Here is a 21,248-nt window from a genome sequence, read left to right as displayed (position 1 = left end):
GTAATAAGATTAACATATTCTGCAATTGTCTATCAACAGCTATCAAAACAATGAAAAAACATAATTATTCACATCCTTCCTTTTAATCATTTCCTTATTTTTTCACAACTGTAGCCTTGGCAAGCTACAGCTGCAATTGCTACAAAAACTACTACAATGGTGTAGTTCACACATAATCACAACCAACAACCATGATTTTAAAGATTTTGGTTTCAAATTATTTGTGAATGCTATCCATATTTCATTAACTTCTGGTTAATAGAAATCATGAATATACTTTTTACACTAAATATTCCATTTACAGTAGCACGCTAGCAAATGAATTGATATTTGCAATGGGAATCAATTTATGTTGAGCCACTACAATTGGGTACTACAATTTCTCTTAAACTGCAGGCCAACATTGATGATATTTGACTACTATATAAAGATTGAAAAATATACCTACCTCTCCTCCATTAACAAAATCCAGGACAAAGTACAGCTTCTCTGTCGTTTGGAATGAATAATGCAACCCAACTAAGAATGGATGTTTCACATTTTTCAAGAGCACATTGCGTTCAGCCATGATATGTTTTTGCTGTGAGGAAATGAAGGGTCAATAAGTAAATAGGAATTTTTTTTTAATTGGAAGGAAAAACAAAATCTCTTTCCTTTTACCTCTTTCCTGTTTAGGACAATTTTCTTCTGCAGCACTTTTACAGCATAGAACTTTCCATCTGATTTTCGTTTTGCAAGAAGAACCTAAAGAAGAATTTTCATAGAAAATATGCTCCGTCCTGTTGAAGAATTAAAGTATCCCCCCCCCCTCTTCTGACAAGTAGCAACCATAGAGAGATAATGCAGTGATATTAGATTACTTCTAATTTTTTTAAATCACCCTTGAGATTGCAGAGATTGAAACTGGGGTCTCTGATGTCTAAGGCAATGATTTTCAATCTTTTTTGAGCTGCGGCACATTTTTTACATTTACAAAATCCTGGGGCACATTGGGGGGGGGGGGGGGGGGCGCGGCTAAAAAAAGTTTGGACAAATTTTTTTTCTCTCTTCCTCCCTTTTGCTCTATTTCTCTCTTCCTCCTGCTTTCTCTCCCTTCTTTTTTTTCTCTCTCTTCATCCCTCTTTCTTTCTTTCTCTCTTCCTTCCTTCCTCTTTTTTGCTCTTTTTCTCCCTCCCTCCCTCCCTCCCTCTGTCTTTCTCTCTCCCACCTTCCCTCCCTCTCTTTCTCTCTCTCTCTCTTTCTTTCTCTCTATCTCTTGCTCTCTCCCTTGCTTTCTTTCTCTCTCTCTCTTTCTTTCTTTTTTTTCTTTCCTTCTTTCTCTCATTTTCTTTTTCTCTCTCTTGCTTTCTCTGTCTTGCTTTCTCTCTCTCTCTCTCTCTTTCTTTCTCTCTCTCTTGTTTTCTTTTTGTCTCTTTCTTTTTCTTTCTCTTTCTCTCTCTTGCTTTCTCTCTCTCTCTCTCTTTCTTTCTCTCTCTCTTGCATTCTTTCTCTCTCTCTCTCACTCTTGTTTTCTTTCTCTCTCTGAGCTTCGCGGCACACCTGACCATGTCTCGGCACACTGATTGAAAAACACTGGTCTAAGGCATACATCTTAGATTTCGAAAAGTTTTCTTTTTATATCATCAACAAAAAGATATATCCCACTTATAAAATTTAAAAAAATGTTCAAATGGAGTGGTATGAGCAAAGAGTATATAATAATAAAAGGAAACTTACCTTACCAAAGCTACCCTTCCCAATAACTTTCAGGAAGTCAAAGTCTGTTGGTTTAGCACTGGAGTAGTTTCAGGATAAAGAAAAAAAGGTAATCAAAATGATAAAAGGTAGCTATTTAATAGTTGAATGGCAATCATGCCACATATTCTTCCTATCTTCCTAGATTTATTTCCCCCCCATCTCCAATAATGATTGCTTCAGTGTTTACTGTGCTCTCCATCAGAGTTAAATTTAACAATCACATATCTGCGATATTTCAATCATCTAGATCAGTGTTTCCCAACCTTGGCCACTTGAAGATATCTGGACTTCAACTCCCAGAATTCCCCAGCCAGCATTCGCTGGCTGGGGAATTCTGGGAGTTGAAGTCCAGATATCTTCAAGTGGCCAAGGTTGGGAAACACTGTTCTAGAGCACCAATTATTCTACATAATATTCCTATTTTATGCATGTGCATTCTCATTATCCTCCACATCACTATTTCTTTTACTGACTTTCCACAAATTCATCCTTTCTCCCCTTTTTTATTTGTACTTAATAACTTGCAAGACAATACTGTATTCTCTTCGTTCCAAATTACAACAATTTCTTCCTAAACCTGCCCATAAACCAGCCCCCATCCTATCGCTCCGCTTTAACAAAGTAACTGCAAAGACTAATTTGTATTTAACCAAAACCTACTGAGGATTTCCAGATGGTCCCAAGTTGATGTTCTGTGAGGTAGAAATTATCTGTTTAAAAATAAAAATTACAAATTAAACTCAAATCAAGTTTATAGATAATTCATTAGTTAAAAATAGTCTAATCGTAACATTTCAGATTTCAGATTGCATTGTAGTATGTTCAAGTATTCTTTTTTTTTGGGGGGGGGGATCTTTCTTGTAACTTTGTGTTTAAAAGGACAAAGGTTAATGACTGTAATCCTTATCACTACAGAGACATTCCTGACACCACTGAGTATAAATTCCTTTAAAAAAAAATGTTTCTCAGGCAGATTTCTATGTTTAGGAGCAAAGTCTGCGTTCCCCACATATTTTTGTGTGCTGTCCAAAAGAAAATCCACCTTGTTTTCATAAACGGCTTTGAGATTGAAAAGGAAACTTAGTGATTAAAAACTAAAGTCTGAAAAGGTATTTGGAATTCTGTGTATCTTTTAGACATGTTCTTACTATATCTACAGCTTTTGTTGAGATCAAAATTTCCAGACTCTTTAAAAGATTTTAAAAGTACAACTGATAGGATTAATCTTTCTAGATGTTTAAGACATCTAAGGGGGACATGATAGCAGTATACAGGTACTTAAGGGGTTGCCATGGAGAGGAGGGGGTCACACTATTTTCCATGGCACCAGTAGGCCAGACGAGGAACAGCGGATGGAAGCTGACCAAGGAGAGATTCAACCTGGAAATAAGGAAGAACTTCCTGACGGTTAGAGTGATCAACCAATGGAACGGCCTGCCAGCAAGGTTGTGAACGCTCCAACTCTCGACATATTCACGAGGAGATTGGACTGCCATCTGGCTGGGGAGGTGTAGGGCTTCCTGCTTGAGCAGGGGGTTGGACTTGATGACCTGCAAGGTCCCTTTCAACTCTAATCAATAAATAAAATAAAATTAATAAATCTATTTTATAGATTTATTTTTGCCATTCTGCTATCGAATTTCATCAGTACAATACTGCAGGACTCTGAGGTAGGAAAAAAAAAGAATGACAAGGATCAATATGACCCATAGACTGTCAACCCCATCAAAGAAAACAGAACAAATGCCTGGGTCAGAGACTGACTGATTATATCTATATATTTTTCACCCTACTCCCTCCATTTCACACTACACTAAGGATGTTCTTACATATTTTCTTCTATTACAAAGTATTGTAGATGTTCTTGTAATTTCATTGATGGAAGTGCAAAGATTCAAAAACCTATGCTTACTGATATAAGAATTGGCATCTTCACCAAAATCTTCCGAGTGATTAGGTGTATTTTAAAAATAGTTTAGGAATACTCGTAAAGGACTCCAAAATTTGAATAATGTGAAATAGCAACATTGTGAGGCTACTATTATATTCCACTGAAATATAAATCAAGAGAGACATTTGAAAAGGCCAGTAGGGTTGATGAAATAAAATAACTTCTGTAATTTAAGCATAGAATGCCCCCCCCCCCAAATAGTTTACCTTTTGACTGTTTCTTTCATCCTCATCTTCAAATGGATCATATTGGTGCTTTGGATTGTCCATGTGAAGAAATGATCTTACATCTGGACTAGGAAAGATAATTTAACTGATTATATAATGCTTTATTATATTTTTCAATGTGAATAACACACTCGGAGAGGGGTGGCATACAAATCCAATTAAATAAATAAATAAAATAAATATAACAAAACAAAAAATAAATTATGATCATGAATAGCTGAAAACTGAAATCAAACAGAAAATTAAGTAAATTACATCAGAGCTAATTAAGATAATATTTCCATTTCCATTGATACAATATACAGTGTTCCCTCGATTTCCACGGGGGATGCATTCCGAGACCGTCCACGAAACTCGAATTTCTGCGAAGTAGAGATGCAGAAGTAAATACACCATTTTTGGATATGGACAGTATCACAAGCCATCCCTTAACACTTTAAACCCCTAAATTACCATTTCCCATTCCCTTAACAACCATTTACTCACCATTATTACTGGTACTCACCATTGAATATGACACTTAGTGATCCTGATATATATAAACATAATTATTAATTAACAATAATTATTTTTTTTGTTATTTATTTGCAAAAATTATTAGTTTGGCGATGACATATGATGTCATTCGAACCCGCGAAAATCGAGGGAACACTGTATACTAAATAGATCACTTGCGAATACCACCAGGAAGAAATAATTTCCATTATAACACTTTTAATATTGTTGTCATTTTTAACTTTAAATGTGTTAAATTTTGTATTAACATTAAAAATCACTACCACAATTATATATGAATGAAAGTATCAGAAATTTGATCAATTAAAAATATTTTCAAAAGAATTAACAATCCAAACATTTTCCAAAAAAATTGGAAATTGGATAAGCCATAGTAAACCAGCAGTAAAGCTGCCAACCTCTTTACCCCTAGTTATGTATTCCAGAGGAAACACAACCATGGGATAAGTAGAATCTGAATCTGAACTACTCTTACTTACCTTGTGGACAGGACATCACCTACCACAGGAATCCCCAACCCTTAGGGCCATAGTGCTTAGCTCGACTTTCTATCTAATTTTAACTGCCAAACTTATTAGTCTTCATTGAGCCACCAGTACAGCTAGTCCTCAACTTATGACCACGATTGAGTCCACAATTTTGGGTGTTGTTGTGAAAGTTGTAAAGCAGGTAATTCAATGACCAAACCTAATTTTATGACTTTTCTTAACATTTCTTGTAGCAACCGTTAAGTCAATGTGGTGTTGTAAATTGAATGAGACAGTAGTTAAGTGAAACCCTGTCATTAAATGAACCCATTGTTTGCAACGGGTTGATTTTTAATAATTGAAGTAGATGGCAATTTCCAGCAAAAACACTGTAAATCATGGGCATGTGATCATGAAATGCTGCCAAAGTCTGTAAATGTGAGCCAGCTGTCGAACAGCTACAGTGCAGCAATGCGACCAAGGGACCTCCAGATATCGCAATTTTGAATCTGGGTCATAAACAGCTTTTGAGGTAGGGGGACCGTTTTAATTTTGAATGACTGCTAATCAACTGGTCATAGCAAATAATTGTTAAGTGACTGGTCATAAGTTATGGAAGAATTATTCAGAAGAATTATTTTAATCAGCCATAAATTCCTTCAATCAGAAAAGCTCAAACTTTACCTCTGTATGAATCAAAGGATAGGCTCAGGCTATCTATTATTAAAGGCTTAAGTAATGATTTTAGCAACAATTCTGCAATAATTCTCCAGTGGTTTAAAAAAAATATTGAACACCACATCTGAGAACTCTAACCTTGACCCGCCAAAAGCATGTCTTGGTGATCACTTTCCATGTCATTTTGTGCAGCATCTGGTAATCAAAAGTTATAGATATTTTCTTACAAGATAAGTAGTCCATGACTTACCATCACAATTGGGACCAGAATTTTTATTGTTAAGCAAAGCAGTTGTTAAGCGAGTTGGGCCCAATTTTACAACTTTTTTGGTCATGATTGTTAAGCAAATCATTACAGTTAAATGAATCACATGGTTATTAAGCAAATTCAGCTTCCTCCAATGACTTTGCTTGTTGGAAGTTGGCTGGGAATGTTGTGAATGGTGATCACATGATGCCAGGATGCTGCAACCATCGTACGTACATGCCCATTGCCAAGCACCTGAATTTTGATCGTGTGACCATGGGGACACTAAGATGGTTTTAACTGAATACCGGTTGTCAATTTTTCCACTCCTGTTGTAACTTTGAATGATTGCTAAAGGAATGGTTGTAAGTTGAGAACTACCTGTATATCACTTAGAAGGTACATGTGGATTGTGGTTTCCAGTATATAGTTTACCATATAATTTTATTCTCTTGAGGGTAAAACAAAGCTCCACTTACTGATTGCAAAGCTCAGGCTGTCGAACTAAATTCTGAGTGAATTCATCCAATCCTGCTCTTCTTTGTTTAATAAAATCTGAAAAACAAATGAGAAAAGATCAGATATTAGAATGCCTGTTTCAAAATTTAAATATATACATTTAAATACAGTATATAGATTTCTTAGATTACATCATTTAAAAATAGGGGAAAAAAGTTGCTCTTGTATGTGCAATCAGGGCTGCTCTCCAGCATCCCATAAATACCAGTAGACAGGTAAAACAGATTAGATTAAATAATAAATAGACCTTTTATTTTTTTAAAAAAATTGTATCAGAATAGTAGGCTAACAGAAAACGAGTCCGACCCCTGCTCAAGCAAGAAACACTATATCATGATGGCGAACCTGCTTTGGTTCGAGTGCCGAAAGGGTGTGTGAGCGTGTGCTAGCATGCATGCCTGTGCCCACACCCATTCCCTTCCCCATGCATGTATACCCATGTTCCACATGCACAAAATTCCCCCTACCCCCACGCATGTGCACAGGCTTCCAGTTTGCCCGTTGTGCCCATTTTGCACTTTTGAGCCTTCAGGGAAGCTTCCTGAAGCCTCGGAGTGTGAAAAACAGCACAACGGGCAAACCAGAAGTCTATTTTCCAAACTTCCTGTTTGCTTGTTTCGCTTCTGGTTTGTCCTCTGGGTGGGTTTTTTGCACTCGGGGCCTCAGGGAAGCTTCCTGAAGACTCCGGAGGGCAAAACGACCTTCCCCAAGGCCAAAAATCACTTGGCTAGTGTGTGCATATGTACTGGACCTGATATAGGCCTTGTGTGCCCTCCAATATGGCTCTGCGTGCCACTTGGTGCAAGCATGCTATTGTTTGGCCATCACAGCCCTATATCATTTCAGAGAAATGGTTATGCAATCTCTTCTTCAAAAACCTCCTGTGATGGAGTACTCATAACTTCTGGAGGCAAGTCATTCCACTTATTAATTGCTCTTATTGTCAGGAAATTTCTCCTTAGTTCTAAGTTCCAAATCCTTTAAACTATAGATTTAATGGTGCAGTCATTTTAAGAAGGAGGATATGGTGAAATATGGTATTCATTGTTGTGAGCCGCCCAGAATCCTTTGGAGTGGGCGGCATACAAATTTGATTAATACTACTACTAATACTAATAATAATGAATAGATACTTGAAAATTTTAACAAATCTATCATTCCTATATAACTTTTGTTATCTGAAAATATGATCAATACAAACACATTTTTATTAATATTAGCACAGTAATACATTGTCCTGTGTAGGAAATCAGGGATGGGAAAATAACTGAAATAAGCATGGCTAGGAGGAAAATATAAGAAAGCAGGGCATCTCAAATCAGAAGCTAGTTATTAATCCTAAATTACACTTGAAGAAACTGATAATAAAAAAACCAATAATATATAAAAGCTGCTTTGAAACTCAGATAATATTTTACCTAGGCTACATAGAATGCAGTGAAAGAGGTTCTATGTAATCAGAGATACACAGAACTTTTTGAATAAATATACAAAAATTTTAAGCTTCCTTATGTAATATTTCCTAGCTTTAGCTTAAATTTTCTTTGAACATGATTGGTAAATACTGGTAAGCCTATTACATCATGTGGATGGTACAAAACAAGCATTCATATTCAGTCTATTTATATTTAAATTTTTCCAATAACTGCTATTAGCTTGGTATGTAATGCAGTGCAGTGCAATACAATACAATAAAATACAAGTATTAACATAACCTCTGGTCTCAATTATGGTTATAACCTGAGAACTACAATAGAGGTAGTCCTCACCTTACAAACACAATTAAGACTACAAGGTCTGTTGTTAAGCAAGGGGATTGTTAAGAGAGTCACAACCAATTTTATGATATTTTTTTTCATAGTTGTTAAGTGAATTATCGTAATTAAGTGAATCATGTGTTCATTAAGTGAATCTGGCTTCCTCATTGATTATGTTTATTGGGAGCCAATTGGGAAGGTTAGAAATGATAATCAGATGGTTCCAGATTGCTGCAACTATTCTAAATGCATGCTGCTTGCCAAGCAGTAGCAGTACAGTACAGCAAAGTTCAATATAATACAACGCAATGCAATACCAGTTTGGACTACTGATTAAGGCATCAGACTAAAAAGCGGGAATTTTAAGACCTGCCTATATTCAGATTCATTCATTTAAAAACCGAATTATTCCTACCTTTGATAACACTAATAAAACTAATCACAATTTTATCAACTGATAGACAAGATCTCAGAACCATTGAACTATATTTTTCAAAGACCTTGGGGGACTGGGGAACTGCCAGAGGACTGGAAAAGAGCTGATGTAGTTCCATCTTCAAAAAAGGGGAAAAAATAGATCCAGGAAACTACAGATCAGCCTGACTGGATGAAATTAGTGGACCAGAAGAATGCTGTCGATTTATTTTACTTCAGTAAGGCATTTGATAAAGTAGACCATAACCTACTATTAGATATAGTTGAAAAATGTGGGTTAGACAGCAACACCACCAGATGCATTGCCAACTGCACTCAATGTGTAGTGCTCAACAGAACTTCATTTACATGGAGGGAAGTATGCAGTGGAGTATCCCAAGGCTCTGTTTTAGGCCCAGTACTTTTCAATATCTTCATCAATGATTTGGACCAGGGGTAGGCAAAGTTGACTTTTCTATGACATGTGGACTTCAACTCCCAGAATTCCTGAGCTAGCATGATTGGCTCAGGAATTCTGGAAGTTGAAGTCCACATGTCATAGAAGAGCCAACTTTGCCTACCCGATTTGGATGAAGGGATAGATAGGTAACTCATAAAATTTGCAGATGACACAAAACTGGCAGGAATAGCCAACTCTCTAGAATATGAGCCGCCCCGAGTCTTCGGAGAGGGGCGGCATACAAATCTAATAAATTATTATTATGATTATTATGATTATTATGATTATTATGATTATTATTATTATATAGGCTTAAGTTACTGAAAGATCTTGACATTGGGCGCTATCAAACAAAATAGGTACAGTATATGTGGTACTTTGTTCAACGGTAATAACGCTGAGAGGGATCTTGGAGTCCTAATGGACAACCATTTAAACATGAGCCAACAGTGTGCAGCAGCTGCTAAAAAAGCCAACACAGTTCTAGGCTGCATTAACAAAGGGATAGAATCAAGATCACTGGAGTGTTAATACCACTATGTAATGCCTTGATAAGGTCACACTTGAATATTGCATTTAGTTTTGGTCACCACAATGTAAAAAGGATGTTGAGACTCTAGAAAGAGTGTAGAAAAGAGCAACAAAGATGATTAGAGGACTGGAGGCTAAAACAAATAAAGAACGGTTGTAGGAACTGGGTATGTCTAGTTTAATGAAAAGACTAAGGCAGACATGATAGCAGTGTTCCAATATTTCAGGGATTGCCATAAAGAAGAGGCACTCAGGCTATTCTCCAAAACATCTGAGGGTAGGATAAGAAGCAATGGGTGAAAACTAATCAAGGAGAGAAGCAACTACGAACTAAGGAGACAATTCCTGACAGTTAGAAGAATTGATCAGAAGTTGCGTCCAGAAGTTGTGAATGCTCCAACACTGGAAGTTTTTAAGAAGATATTGGTTAACCATTTGTCTGAAGTAGTGTAGTGTCTCCTGCCCAAGCAGGGGTTGGACTAGAAGACTTCCAAGGTCCCTTCCAACTCTGTTGTTGTTGTTATATAGAGGGGAAAACCTTCAAAAATGCTTAATTCAAGTTGAAATCACTGATACTGAAATAAAGATAAAATGAGAACTAAATGAGATCTGCTTACCAGGATCAAAATTATCTCCAAATATTCTCTTAGCAGGAATTCTCAAATTCATTGTAGGAAATTGCTTCCTTAGCTGAAACACATAAAATTATATAATTTAACATCAGAAATCAGTTCAATTCTCAGTAATGATGTACCAACAATATAGCAAAAGAAATTGGTTCAGAGGATTTCACACTAATATGAGCATAACTTCCCTACTTACTGTATTATATAACTTGTCAAATTCAGCATACCGCCTGAAGACAAACCATTCATTAGTGCCAACTGAGACCAAGACTTTGTAGACCTGTTGATACAAACAATTTTTAATGAAACGTGTTATAAAAATGTTTGGGATTATTGTATATGCATCCCATTTGCTTAATTATCATTTAATATTTCATCAAGAGACTTAATGCTATAATAGATTGCATTCTCCAGTGCTGAACACATTCATATTTTTTTCTACTTAATCAGAGGTCTTCAAAGTTGGACTTCAACTGCCAGAATTCTCCAGGCAGTATAGCTGGCTGGAGAATTCTGGGAGTTGACATCTATAAGTCTTAGAGTTGCCAAGTTTGGGGACCCCTCTTCTAAATGCATTTATAGACATGTTTGATGAAAGAAACTGAGGTATTTGCAGGAAATCATCAATTTATAAAATCTAGGAAAAACAGTTCCTATAAATTAGACAACCAACTGAGTGCAAATTTCATACAGGTATGGAATTAAGTGATCATATTTTTTCCCAAACAACTGCATTAAGAAACATTACTAATAATCTACGTTAAGCAAAGATTAATAAAATGTGGAATGCTTGGTGCTTTCTGTGTTTGAATGTTCACCAATGTTTCATTATTCAGCAAGGTAACATTAGCAGTGTGTTTGAGGGCAGGATTTGCTCACTGTTTATATATAGTAGCTTGTTCTATCATTTCTTATTTTATTTTATTTATGTTTATCCCACCTTTGTTATTTTATAAATAACTTAAGGTGGCAAACATATCCAATATTCCTTCTTCCTAGTTTCCCCACAATAACAACCATATGAGATGGGCTGAGATGAAAAGAGTGACTGACCCAAAGTTAAAACTAATTTGCTCTATAGATGAAATTAAAAAGAAAACCCAATGCCAAAATTAAAAACGAAAAACAGAAACCAGATCCAAACAAATTATTGAAATGGGGTGGGGAAGGAAGAACAGGAAACAATGAAAGGAACAGAGAAGCATAGGTAAAATACCAAGACTAACAAAGAAGGGAAATGTCTAATGCAATGTATTTGTATTTAAAGGAGTTTTTAAAATAATCTGTGTTATTTCTTTCTACTTTTTAAATAAAACCAATGCAGTAAATTTGATATGCAACATAGAATATCAAAGTAGTTAAAGCCAATATAAAGATGTGACAATATTTTTATGCTGAATTTGTTTATGTACAGTACATCATGCTGTATGCAGAATCACGAAATCCTTTTATGTTCTGAGTTATTCTAAATATTAATAGATTTGACTGGATCCCAGTTAATAGATATGCAAAGGTATAAAAGTGAATCTGATGTTCTGAACTTATTAACTTTTCTGTTTGGCATGTCTATATAGAAACAGACCTAAGTTTTAAATGACCTGGTGTTGTTGTTTGTTTTTTTTAAACATTTTTTATTCAAAGTTATAATTACAATAATAAAAGCAAGTACAAACTAATCTCAGAGAGAGGAGAAATAAAAAGAATAAACAGTGCAAAGGAAGAAAAAGAAGAAAGAAAGAAATATATAGAGAAGTTATTTTTGAGCTGCACGTCAGTATAAACTAACTTAATAGCTCTTTATACCTTATAAATTTGCAAATAAATATATTTAATCATAATCCCTTATCTAGCTACAAATCCATAAAATATCAACTTTTCAGTCGAGATTTCAACAAAACATCTTTAAAGAGTTAACAGAATTTTAAACATGTGTTATTTTAACATTGGTCAAACAAACCAACTTTATATTCCTTCCTTTTATTTCTGGCAATCTTGATTTTTAATCAAATTTGATATTTAATTTTTAATCGACTGTTGTTATCTGATTTGGTCTCATTTCAAAACTTTCTTTTCTCCAAAGGCTTTTTCAAGCCTTTAGTCATTCTCATTTGTAAATCCAATAAAAGGTAATTACAGATAGTCATGATAGATAGAATATGGAGGCCAACAGGTCACGCCGTCTAAACTTTCCCTCCTTCCTTTTTCTTCCATTACTTCCCATTATTTTAATTTTATCTTTGCATTTTGAGAAACTAATAAAAATTAAAAATCATACCATAGTTATTTCTAAAACATCACCACTATAATTATGGGAGGGAGCTGACACAATTCATAGTATCAACTCCCTGTTCTGTACAGTTATGGTGCTCACAAGATAACTAAATGTTGGACAGGGCCTTGGAGCCAGGAGGTGGGTTTCCTGCTAGTGAGAATACAGTTGGATCCCCAAGTTATATGGAGTTCCAGCACTGCAGGCTAAAACCAAACCTTGCAATATATGTTGCAACATGGTTGACTCAGAAGTTAATGGTCTCAGCTGCCTAATGGAGAATAGCATAGGATTATAGGAATATATATCTGATTTGGAATTGAAGCCAAAGCCCTCTGTGGCTGGACCCTGAGAAAAATGGTTAAATTCGGCCTATTCTCATTTGTGTAGCACTGAAGTCTCCTCAAACTAAGCAAGGAAGAGATTATGAAATTGACTGTACAATGAAGCCCTTTCTGTTTCTATACTTACAGTAAATCTTTTTTTCTTTACTCTGTGTTCATCAGAGCTGGGGATGCTAACACTTGGACGGCTTTCCTTCAGATCCATTTTATGTTGCTTTCGAGCAAAAACTCAAGACCATCACACCAGGACGTAGAAAGTATCATCAGCATTGACTTAAAACACATAGTCGTTATTGTGTAAACTTAAATTCCATCATGAAAACCTTAAATAAAATGAAATATTAGAAATGAGCAACAAGAACTGATGTGGTTTATAAAATCTGACTTCCTCTTTTAAAAATTTATTCCCAGTTCATATTTCTATAAAGTGAATGTGGAACAAGAATATTCATTTTTTTAAAAAGGCTTGGAGATTATGCATGCGGACGCAAGAAATATATTTTAAATATCTGAATATACATTTTATAGAAGACATTTAGAACTATGAAATATTTCTGTCACTATACTGTATGTACGTAAACTGCAATATGAAATAATTATGTATTTTATTTGCTCTGCTAGCTCCTGACAAATATCACACACCCTATTGAAAGAATAACATATTGTCATACCATTGCAGGTGAAGAACAGAATAATGAAGGTGGATTTTTATGGTTGAGGTTTTATGGTCAAACAATAAATAAATATGTTCTCACTGATATAATTCAAAAAGTATAAATGTAGAATTATATTTATGTTATTTCTTCTCTTATCTGTTCTTCCCGACATAGTCCAGTATCTTTAATTTGGAGAAGGGTTACTAAGTCTATACAGTGATCCCTCGATTAGTGCGGGGGTTACGTTCCAAGACCTCCCGCACTAATCGATTTTACGCGGTATAGTGGTGCGGAAGTAAAAACACCATCTGCGCATGCGCGCCCTTTTTCCATGACCGCGCATGCGCAGATGGTGGAGCCGGGGAGCAACGAAAGTGCAGAAGCCGACAAAGATTGCTTTGAATGTCGGCTGCCCCCACCCCCCCAACACCTGCCCGCCCGCCGTTCACCCGCCCGCCCGGCTGCTCGCTCGCCCGTTCACCCGCCCGGCCGCTCGCTCGCCCGTTCACCCGCCCGGCCGCTCGCTCGCTCGCAAGAGCGGGAGAGATAGAGAAAGAGAGAGAAGGAAAGAAAGAAAGAGATGAGAGAGGGAGGAAGAGAGTGTGAGAGGAAGAAGCAAGATAGAGAAAGAGAGAGAGAAAGAAAGATGAGAAAGGAAGGAAGAGAGTGAGAGAGAGGAAGAAAGAGAGAGAGAGAAGAGTGGAAGGAAGAGAGAGAGAAATGATAGAAAAAAGGGGAGAAAAAAAGAGAAATGAGAAAATGATTGAAGCAGAGAATGACAGGAAAGAAAGAGAAAGAGACAGAGAAGTGACTCTTGGTGATGACGTATGATGTCATCGGGTGGGAAAAACCGTGGTATAGCAAAAAAACCGTGGAGTATTTTTTAATTAATATTTTTTGAAAAACCGTGGTATAGCGTTTCGCACTAATCGAGACCGCACTAATCGAGGGATCACTGTATATGCATATTTTCTAATCTAAATAGGAGAAGATATGACAAGTACCATCTTGCAGTGATATTTCTGCATAAACGTTTATATAGTTATGCTGTAACATAGAGTGGGCTTTGATAATGATGTCACTGCACATGCTCAGATGCTGTGAAAACATATTTTGTTCCTTATTCTGCTGGCAAAAAAATGCCAACCAACCAAGCTGTTTTCTACCATTAATGAAAGGAGATTGTCTGCAGCCTGCTATTTGTCAGCCTATGTATTTTTTGATATATTCGTAAGTTAATAATTCAAAATAATAGTTGAATTTGTGTGTAACACTATACCATGAATATGGTTTATAAAGCACCAAGGCTGGGCTTGGCCAATATAACAGCCTTAAACAAACCACACTATGGTTTACTATAACATGTGAACCAGAACATTCTACTCAGAGTAGCTAGTATCTGCCTAATATAAAATATGATATGTTGCCTTAAAGCAACCTGGTATTTTCCTTTGAAAAGCTAGATTCTAATTAATTCTCTTATCAATAATCCCCAATGGATAGGATCCTAATGTATGCACAGATCAAAAGAAAACATGAAAAATGAAAAAAGACTGGTTCAGTTTTAAGCTGCTAATTTAAGATGTGTATCATGCTGGTGAACATAAAACGTAAAACATGGCTGCTGAATTACAATATTTATGCAACCTGGCTTGTGATTGTGTCTGTGACTCAGAGTTAGATCTGCTCAAAGGCTTTCAGTTGCGCCCAGAAGCTTAGATTCTGTTCAAACATGTTCGAGCAAATAAATAAATAAATAAATAAATAATCACATTTATAAAAAGATTTATAGGGCCTTTTTTATCCCAGGATTAGGGGTTTTTTTTTGCAAACATAAGCTATTGCTCTAAGTACTGCATTTAACACCTAAGCATCAAATGATGAAATGTAAGTATCAAATAATGGGCAAAGAAATAGATTTGATGATCCTGGCAGGATCTCATCTCTCTGGCAAGAGACTAAACAAACAGTCCAGGGAAAGAAAATCATATTGAGAAATTCATTTTTTTATGCAGCCAAACTTGCAAAGAGCAAATCTAAGCAAATAGTTCAAAAATAAATGACTTCTAATCCGTAAAGAATAGGCATACAGTCTGGTATGCAAGTATAATATTCTCATACAAAAATACACTGACAGCTAGAAAAGAAAAGAAGTTTCAATTTGCCCAGCCTTGAATGTAAAATAATGGAACTCAGTGCAAACAACACAAGACAATTAAATTCCACAATTACATATTATATGTTGAAATCACATACAATTATATGCCTATGTATTTATTTATGTGTATACTATTGATATACAAAGCAAAAGAAAAAGTCTTTAAATCCTTGTGCTATTTTCTTCCCATGTTACAGCACAGACATGATTTATTTATTTATTTATTTATTTATTTGGATTTGTATGCCGCCCCTCTCCGAAGACTCGGGGCGGCTCACAACAAGTGGAACAAATCATAAATAATCCGACTAAATTTAAAATATTTGAAGATTTAAAAAACCCCATATACTAACAGACACGCACACAAGCATACCATGTATAAATTAAACATGCCGAGGGGGAGATGTTTCAGTTCCCCCATGCCTGATGGCAAAGGTGGGTTTTAAGGAGTTTACGGAAGGCAGGAAGAGTAGAGGCAGTTCTAATCTCCGGGGGGAGCTGGTTCCAGAGGGCCGGTGCCGCCACAGAGAAGGCTCTTCCCTTGGGGCCCGCCAACCGACATTGTTTAGTTGACGGGACCCGGAGAATGCCCACTCTGTGGGACCTAATCGGTCGCTGGGATTCGTGCGGCAGGAGGCGGTCTCGGAGATATTCTGGTCCAATGCCATGAAGGGCTTTAAAGGTCATAACCAACACTTTGAACTGTGACCGGAAACTGATCGGCAGCCAATGCAGACTGCGGAGTGATGGTGAAATATGGGCATACCTAGGTAAGCCCATGACTACTCTCGCAGCTGCATTTTGCATGATCTGAAGTTTCCGAACACTTTTCAGAGGTAGCCCCATGTAGAGAGCATTACAGGAGTCGAACCTCGAGGTGATGAGGGCATGAGTGACTGTGAGCAATGAGTCCCGGTCCAGGTAGGGCCGCAACTGGTGCACCAGGCGAACCTGGGCAAATGCCCCCCTCGCCACAGCTGAGAGATGGTTTTCTAATGTGAGCTGTGGATCGAGGAGGACGCCCAAGTTGCGGACCCTCTCTGAGGGGGTCAATAATTCCCCCCCCAGGGTAATGGACGGAGAGGTGGGATTGTCCTTGAGAGGCAAAACCCACAGCCACTCCGTCTTATCCGGGTTGAGTTTGAGTCTGTTGACACCCATCCAGGCCCCAACAGCCTCCAGGCACCGGCACATCACTTCCACCGCTTCGTTGACTGGGCATGGGGTGGAGATGTAGAGCTGGGTATCATCAGCATATTGATGATACCTCACCCCATGTCCTTGGATGATCTCGCCCAGCGGTTTCATGTAGATGTTAAATAGCAGGGGGGAGAGGACCGACCCCTGAGGCACCCCACAAGAAAGAGACCTAGGAGCCGGCCTCTGACCCCTCCCACTAACACCGACTGCGACCGGCCAGAGAGGTAGGAGAACCACTGGAGGACAGTGCCTCCCACCCCCAACCCCTCCAGCCGGTGCAGAAGGATACCATGGTCGATGGTATCGAAAGCCGCTGAGAGGTCAAGGAGCACCAGGACAGAGGATAAACCCCTGTCCTGGGCCTGCCAGAGATCATCCATCAACGCGACCAAAGCGGTTTCCGTGCTGTAACCAGGCCTGAAACCCGACTGCTGGGGACCTAGATAATCGGCCTCTTCCAAGGACCGCTGGAGCTGGAGTGCCACCACCTTCTCAACAACCTTCCCCATAAAGGGAAGGTTGGAGACTGGACGATAGTTATTAAGTACGGCTGGGTCCAGGGAGAGCTTCTTGAGGAGGGGGCGCACGAGCGCTTCTTTATAGAGTGTTGGAAAAACTCCCCTCCCCAAGGAAGCGTTGGTAATCTCCTGGGCCCAGCTCCGTGTCACCTCCCTGCTGGCCGAAACCAACCAGGAGGGACACGGATCCAGTACACAGGTGGCGGAACTCACAGCTCCAATGGCCTTGTCCACTTCATCAGGTGTCACCAGATCAAACTCTTCCCAGACAGGTGGACAAGTACGTGCCCCAGTCACCTCGACTGACTCGTTGTCAGTCAACTCTGTTTTACAATTGGAGTCGAGGTCGGCCCGGATCTGAGCGACTTTATCAGCGAAAAACGTGTTAAAAACCTCGGCACTACTCTGCAAGGGCTCCCCAACTCCCCCCTGGTTGAAAAGGGAGCAGGTCACCCTAAACAGAGCGGCCGGGCGAGATTCCGCTGATGCAATCAAGGCGGCATGGTACGTGCATCTTGCCGCCTTGAGCGGCACTTTGTAAGTCTTAATAAAAGCTCTTACAAGTGTTCGATCAGATTCAGACCTACTCTTCCTCCATCGCTTCTCTAGACATCTCTTTTGGCGTTTCAACTCCCGGAGCTCCTCATTGAACCATGGGGCTCTACGGTGTCTAACGCCACGGAGAGGTCGCAAAGGCGCAATCCGGTCAAGAGCCTCCGCCGCAGCCCTGTTCCAGGCCTCCACGAGAGACTCCGCCGAACTGTGGACGAGTGCCTCTGGAATAACCCCAAGCGCCGTCTGAAAGCCCTCTGGGTCCATCAGGCGTCTGGAGCGGAACATCTTCATTGGTTCCGCCTCCCTGCGGGGAAGGATTGGAGCCAGGAAGTCAAGCCGTAGTAGAAAATGGTCTGACCATGACAAAGGCAATGCTTCTAAGCCCCTTAGTCTCAGACCATTACTCAGTTGCTCGGAAAGGAATACCATGTCAGGTGCGTGCCCTCCCTTGTGAGTCGGACCCTGTACTACTTGAGTCAGGTCCATGGCTGTCATGGTGGCCATGAACTCCTGTGCCAACCCAGAGGTTTCGCCGAGTGACGGCAGGTTGAAGTCCCCCAGGACAATGAGTCTTGGGAACTCCACCGCCAACCCGGCTACCTCCTCGAGTAGCACAGGCAGGGCTTTTGACACGCAGCTGGGAGGCAGGTACGTGAGAAATAAGCCCACCTGAACCCCTAAGTCCAACTTCATCAAGAGAGACTCGCAACCCGCAATTTCCGGAGCAATGAGTCTACGCAGGGAAAGGCTCTCCCTGGCTATAATAGCCACTCCTCCCCCCCCCTTCCCTGGGGTCGAGGTTGATGCCATATCTGAAACCCGGCTGGGCAAATTTCAGAGAGAGGAACACCTCCCTCTGGGCCCAGCCAGGTTTCAGTAATACATGCCAGGTCGGCCTCCTCATCCAGGATCAAATACCGGATGAGGAGAGCTTTATTTACCACCGACCTGGCATTAAGCAGCAGCAACATGAGCCCAGGGCCAGAGTTACACTCACCACCAGTACCCAAGATTGGGCTCACAGAGCCAGAACAAGGGACCGTTATTAAGCAACGATCCCTCGTTCCCCTGGAACGGCTAACTCTGTGGCCCCCGCCATATCTGCCTCTCTCCAGCAACACAGGGATATTCCGACCCCCTGCCACTCCAGAGATCGGTGCCCCTTCCTCTCCTGTCTCCCGAGCGTCAGGTGGGCCAGACCTATCATTCACACTACTATCACTCAACTCATCCATACCATAACCCCACCCACCCCCACCCAATCATACCAGTCATTCCACTCATACCCACAAGCATATTTATCCCAGTCATCCATTACTTTAGAACCCCAATTATGTTAAAAGTCAATTAAATTAGTAACAGTGTAAAATAGCAGTTAATAACAATTTAAAACACTAAAACATTAAAAATATAAGTATATAAAAATATAAGATAAAAATTATAAGTTAATATAAACTAATTTTGTTTGATGGTATAATCAATTGTCCATCAGGTCAGCAATGAGACCTCAGTTCTCAGATCTAAAAGGTGAGGGCTTTGGGTGGGGGGAGAGTTTTGGGGTAGGGGTGTTCAGGGAAAGATGTTTAGGAAAGAAGTCCTAGTGTATTTTGTTCAGATTTGTGGTGACAACCCCTGCCACAGGCTGACACCCTCAGGTCTTTCTCTAAGTATATGGGTTCTGTCCTCCAAAGTCTCTGAGGTAGGCTTTGTAGTTCTCTATGTTTCAGCCACCAGTCTCGGCCCCTCTGACTCAGCAGTACTGCCCAGCTCTCGATGTTCCGCCTAGCCTCTTCCCCGTGTCTCTGTAGTTGTCGGGTGACATCACCAGTCCTCCAATCCCTCCGCAACACCGCATCGCCACCCTTCGGTCGCTACAAACCTCGGCCCAGGCCAGTAGCCTCCACAATGTTCTCCTCGGCTTCCACCTCCGAAGGGATGATTTCCTTCTTGTTCCAAAGCCATGCCACAGCTCACTGGCCTCCACCACGCTCCTCCGGCTTCCTTCACCATAACGGCCGCCCCACTTCTTCCGTAATAGCCCTCCGCCCGATGGCCCCTCCAGCACCGAGCGCTCCCACCATACCACGCTCGGTTCCTGGGCCCGTCGGGGAGGAAGGAAAGGGGCAGTCGTCCTCCAAATCCGCCCGGCTCAGTTTTCAGTCTCCGGCTCCAACGAGCCCCAGTTAGCTCCTGGTCCCGTCAAGATTCTTAATGACAGCTAGCGGCCGCCATCTTCCGCCTCCCAGCTGATTTTCCTTCTGGCGTTCCGCACTCCAGGGCAAAAAACGGCTCCGAACACCGCAGTGGATTGCAAACTCAGGGGTCTTCAGAGGCAGCAACACTTTAATAACTTAATCCCAATATTTAAATAGATGCCTAGACTATTTTCTTTTGTACAGATTTCCAATATAAGCTATCAAGTTAAATCATGAATCTGTCCTGCAAATAATAATATACCTTGCCTGCAAGTCGAGGTTGGACAGAAATAGACAAATAAACAAATGGAATAAACATACACCATTCAAATAAAAGTATTCCATGTTTTAGGAACGATCTACAAAAAACTTTCTCATGTCCCTCCTTGAGAGTAGGTGCATCTTTAGGAAGTTTATTCTGCACATGAAAGCAATTAAATAAAATACTTAAGAGCGGGTCCAATTCGTGCAATATGGATCAATAGATGAAGCCAGGCAGAATAGACTGCCAAAAGCAGTCTCAACTGTGTGTAATAATTGCTTTCCCATTTTCACATTAATATAATGGACATATTAAGGATGAGGCAAAATTTTACTTGTGTTTTACACAACAAACTCCTTCAAGATTTCAGAGCCAGTTGGAGAATAACCTATATAGAAATGAAACATGAAATATAAATAAACAAACAATGATCTCACTGACCAGCTTACAAGGGTCCAACAATTTCTTTTCAAATAGATACAGCAAATGTAGTGTTACACCAGCACCTGCTTTTTTGTTCCAAGGATAATAATATATTCAAAAACAAGATTAGAAAGAATTGTTCAGGAGAGGTAGCTTTTGCAATGAGTAGCTTTCTTCCACTCTTATGAATACAAACGCGGCACTGTTTTCACCCACACATAGAATGATTCTGGGATTCATAGTCATGCTGTCCTAAACCTTGGACTGAAGACAGGCTTTGTTTTCAAATACAGTGGTATTTGGCAATAAATGAAGGCATGGGCATGAAATATCCTAGTTATCTAATATCACAACCCCAAACAATTGAAAATAAAGGCATTTCTTTCTCAACACAAGCTCACCTATAATAGAAATGCAATATAAAATTTGGTCCACGTTTTTTTTCTTTGCTGTTTCTGGCAAGAAATGAAGGTTAGTTAGTTAGTTAGTTAGTTAGTTAGTTAGTTAGTTAGTTAGTTAGTTAGTTATTGGATTTATA

General features: G+C 39.3%; 1 protein-coding gene across 3 annotated transcripts in view; it reads right to left on the bottom strand.

The window, feature by feature from the left end:
• Positions 1-21,248, bottom strand: part of SGK3 (serum/glucocorticoid regulated kinase family member 3) — a 35,954-nt gene that overhangs the window by 5,876 nt on the left and 8,830 nt on the right. For all 3 annotated transcript variants that reach the window (XM_070747873.1, XM_070747872.1, XM_070747874.1), the window contains exons 3-11: positions 12,871-13,066; positions 10,327-10,410; positions 10,122-10,194; positions 6,303-6,378; positions 3,895-3,982; positions 2,398-2,447; positions 1,717-1,774; positions 661-744; positions 449-580 (exon numbers count right to left, since the gene is read on the bottom strand). In XM_070747873.1, coding sequence (XP_070603974.1) covers positions 449-580; positions 661-744; positions 1,717-1,774; positions 2,398-2,447; positions 3,895-3,982; positions 6,303-6,378; positions 10,122-10,194; positions 10,327-10,410; positions 12,871-12,948 — 723 coding nt within the window. In that variant the 5' untranslated portion in view covers positions 12,949-13,066. The remainder of the gene's footprint in view (positions 1-448; positions 581-660; positions 745-1,716; positions 1,775-2,397; positions 2,448-3,894; positions 3,983-6,302; positions 6,379-10,121; positions 10,195-10,326; positions 10,411-12,870; positions 13,067-21,248) is intronic.

Source organism: Erythrolamprus reginae, chromosome 3, assembly GCF_031021105.1.
Source record: "Erythrolamprus reginae isolate rEryReg1 chromosome 3, rEryReg1.hap1, whole genome shotgun sequence".
NCBI lineage: Eukaryota > Metazoa > Chordata > Lepidosauria > Squamata > Dipsadidae > Erythrolamprus > Erythrolamprus reginae.
Note: the sequence above shows the minus strand (reverse complement) of the source record. Positions and strands in the feature narration are given on the sequence as shown.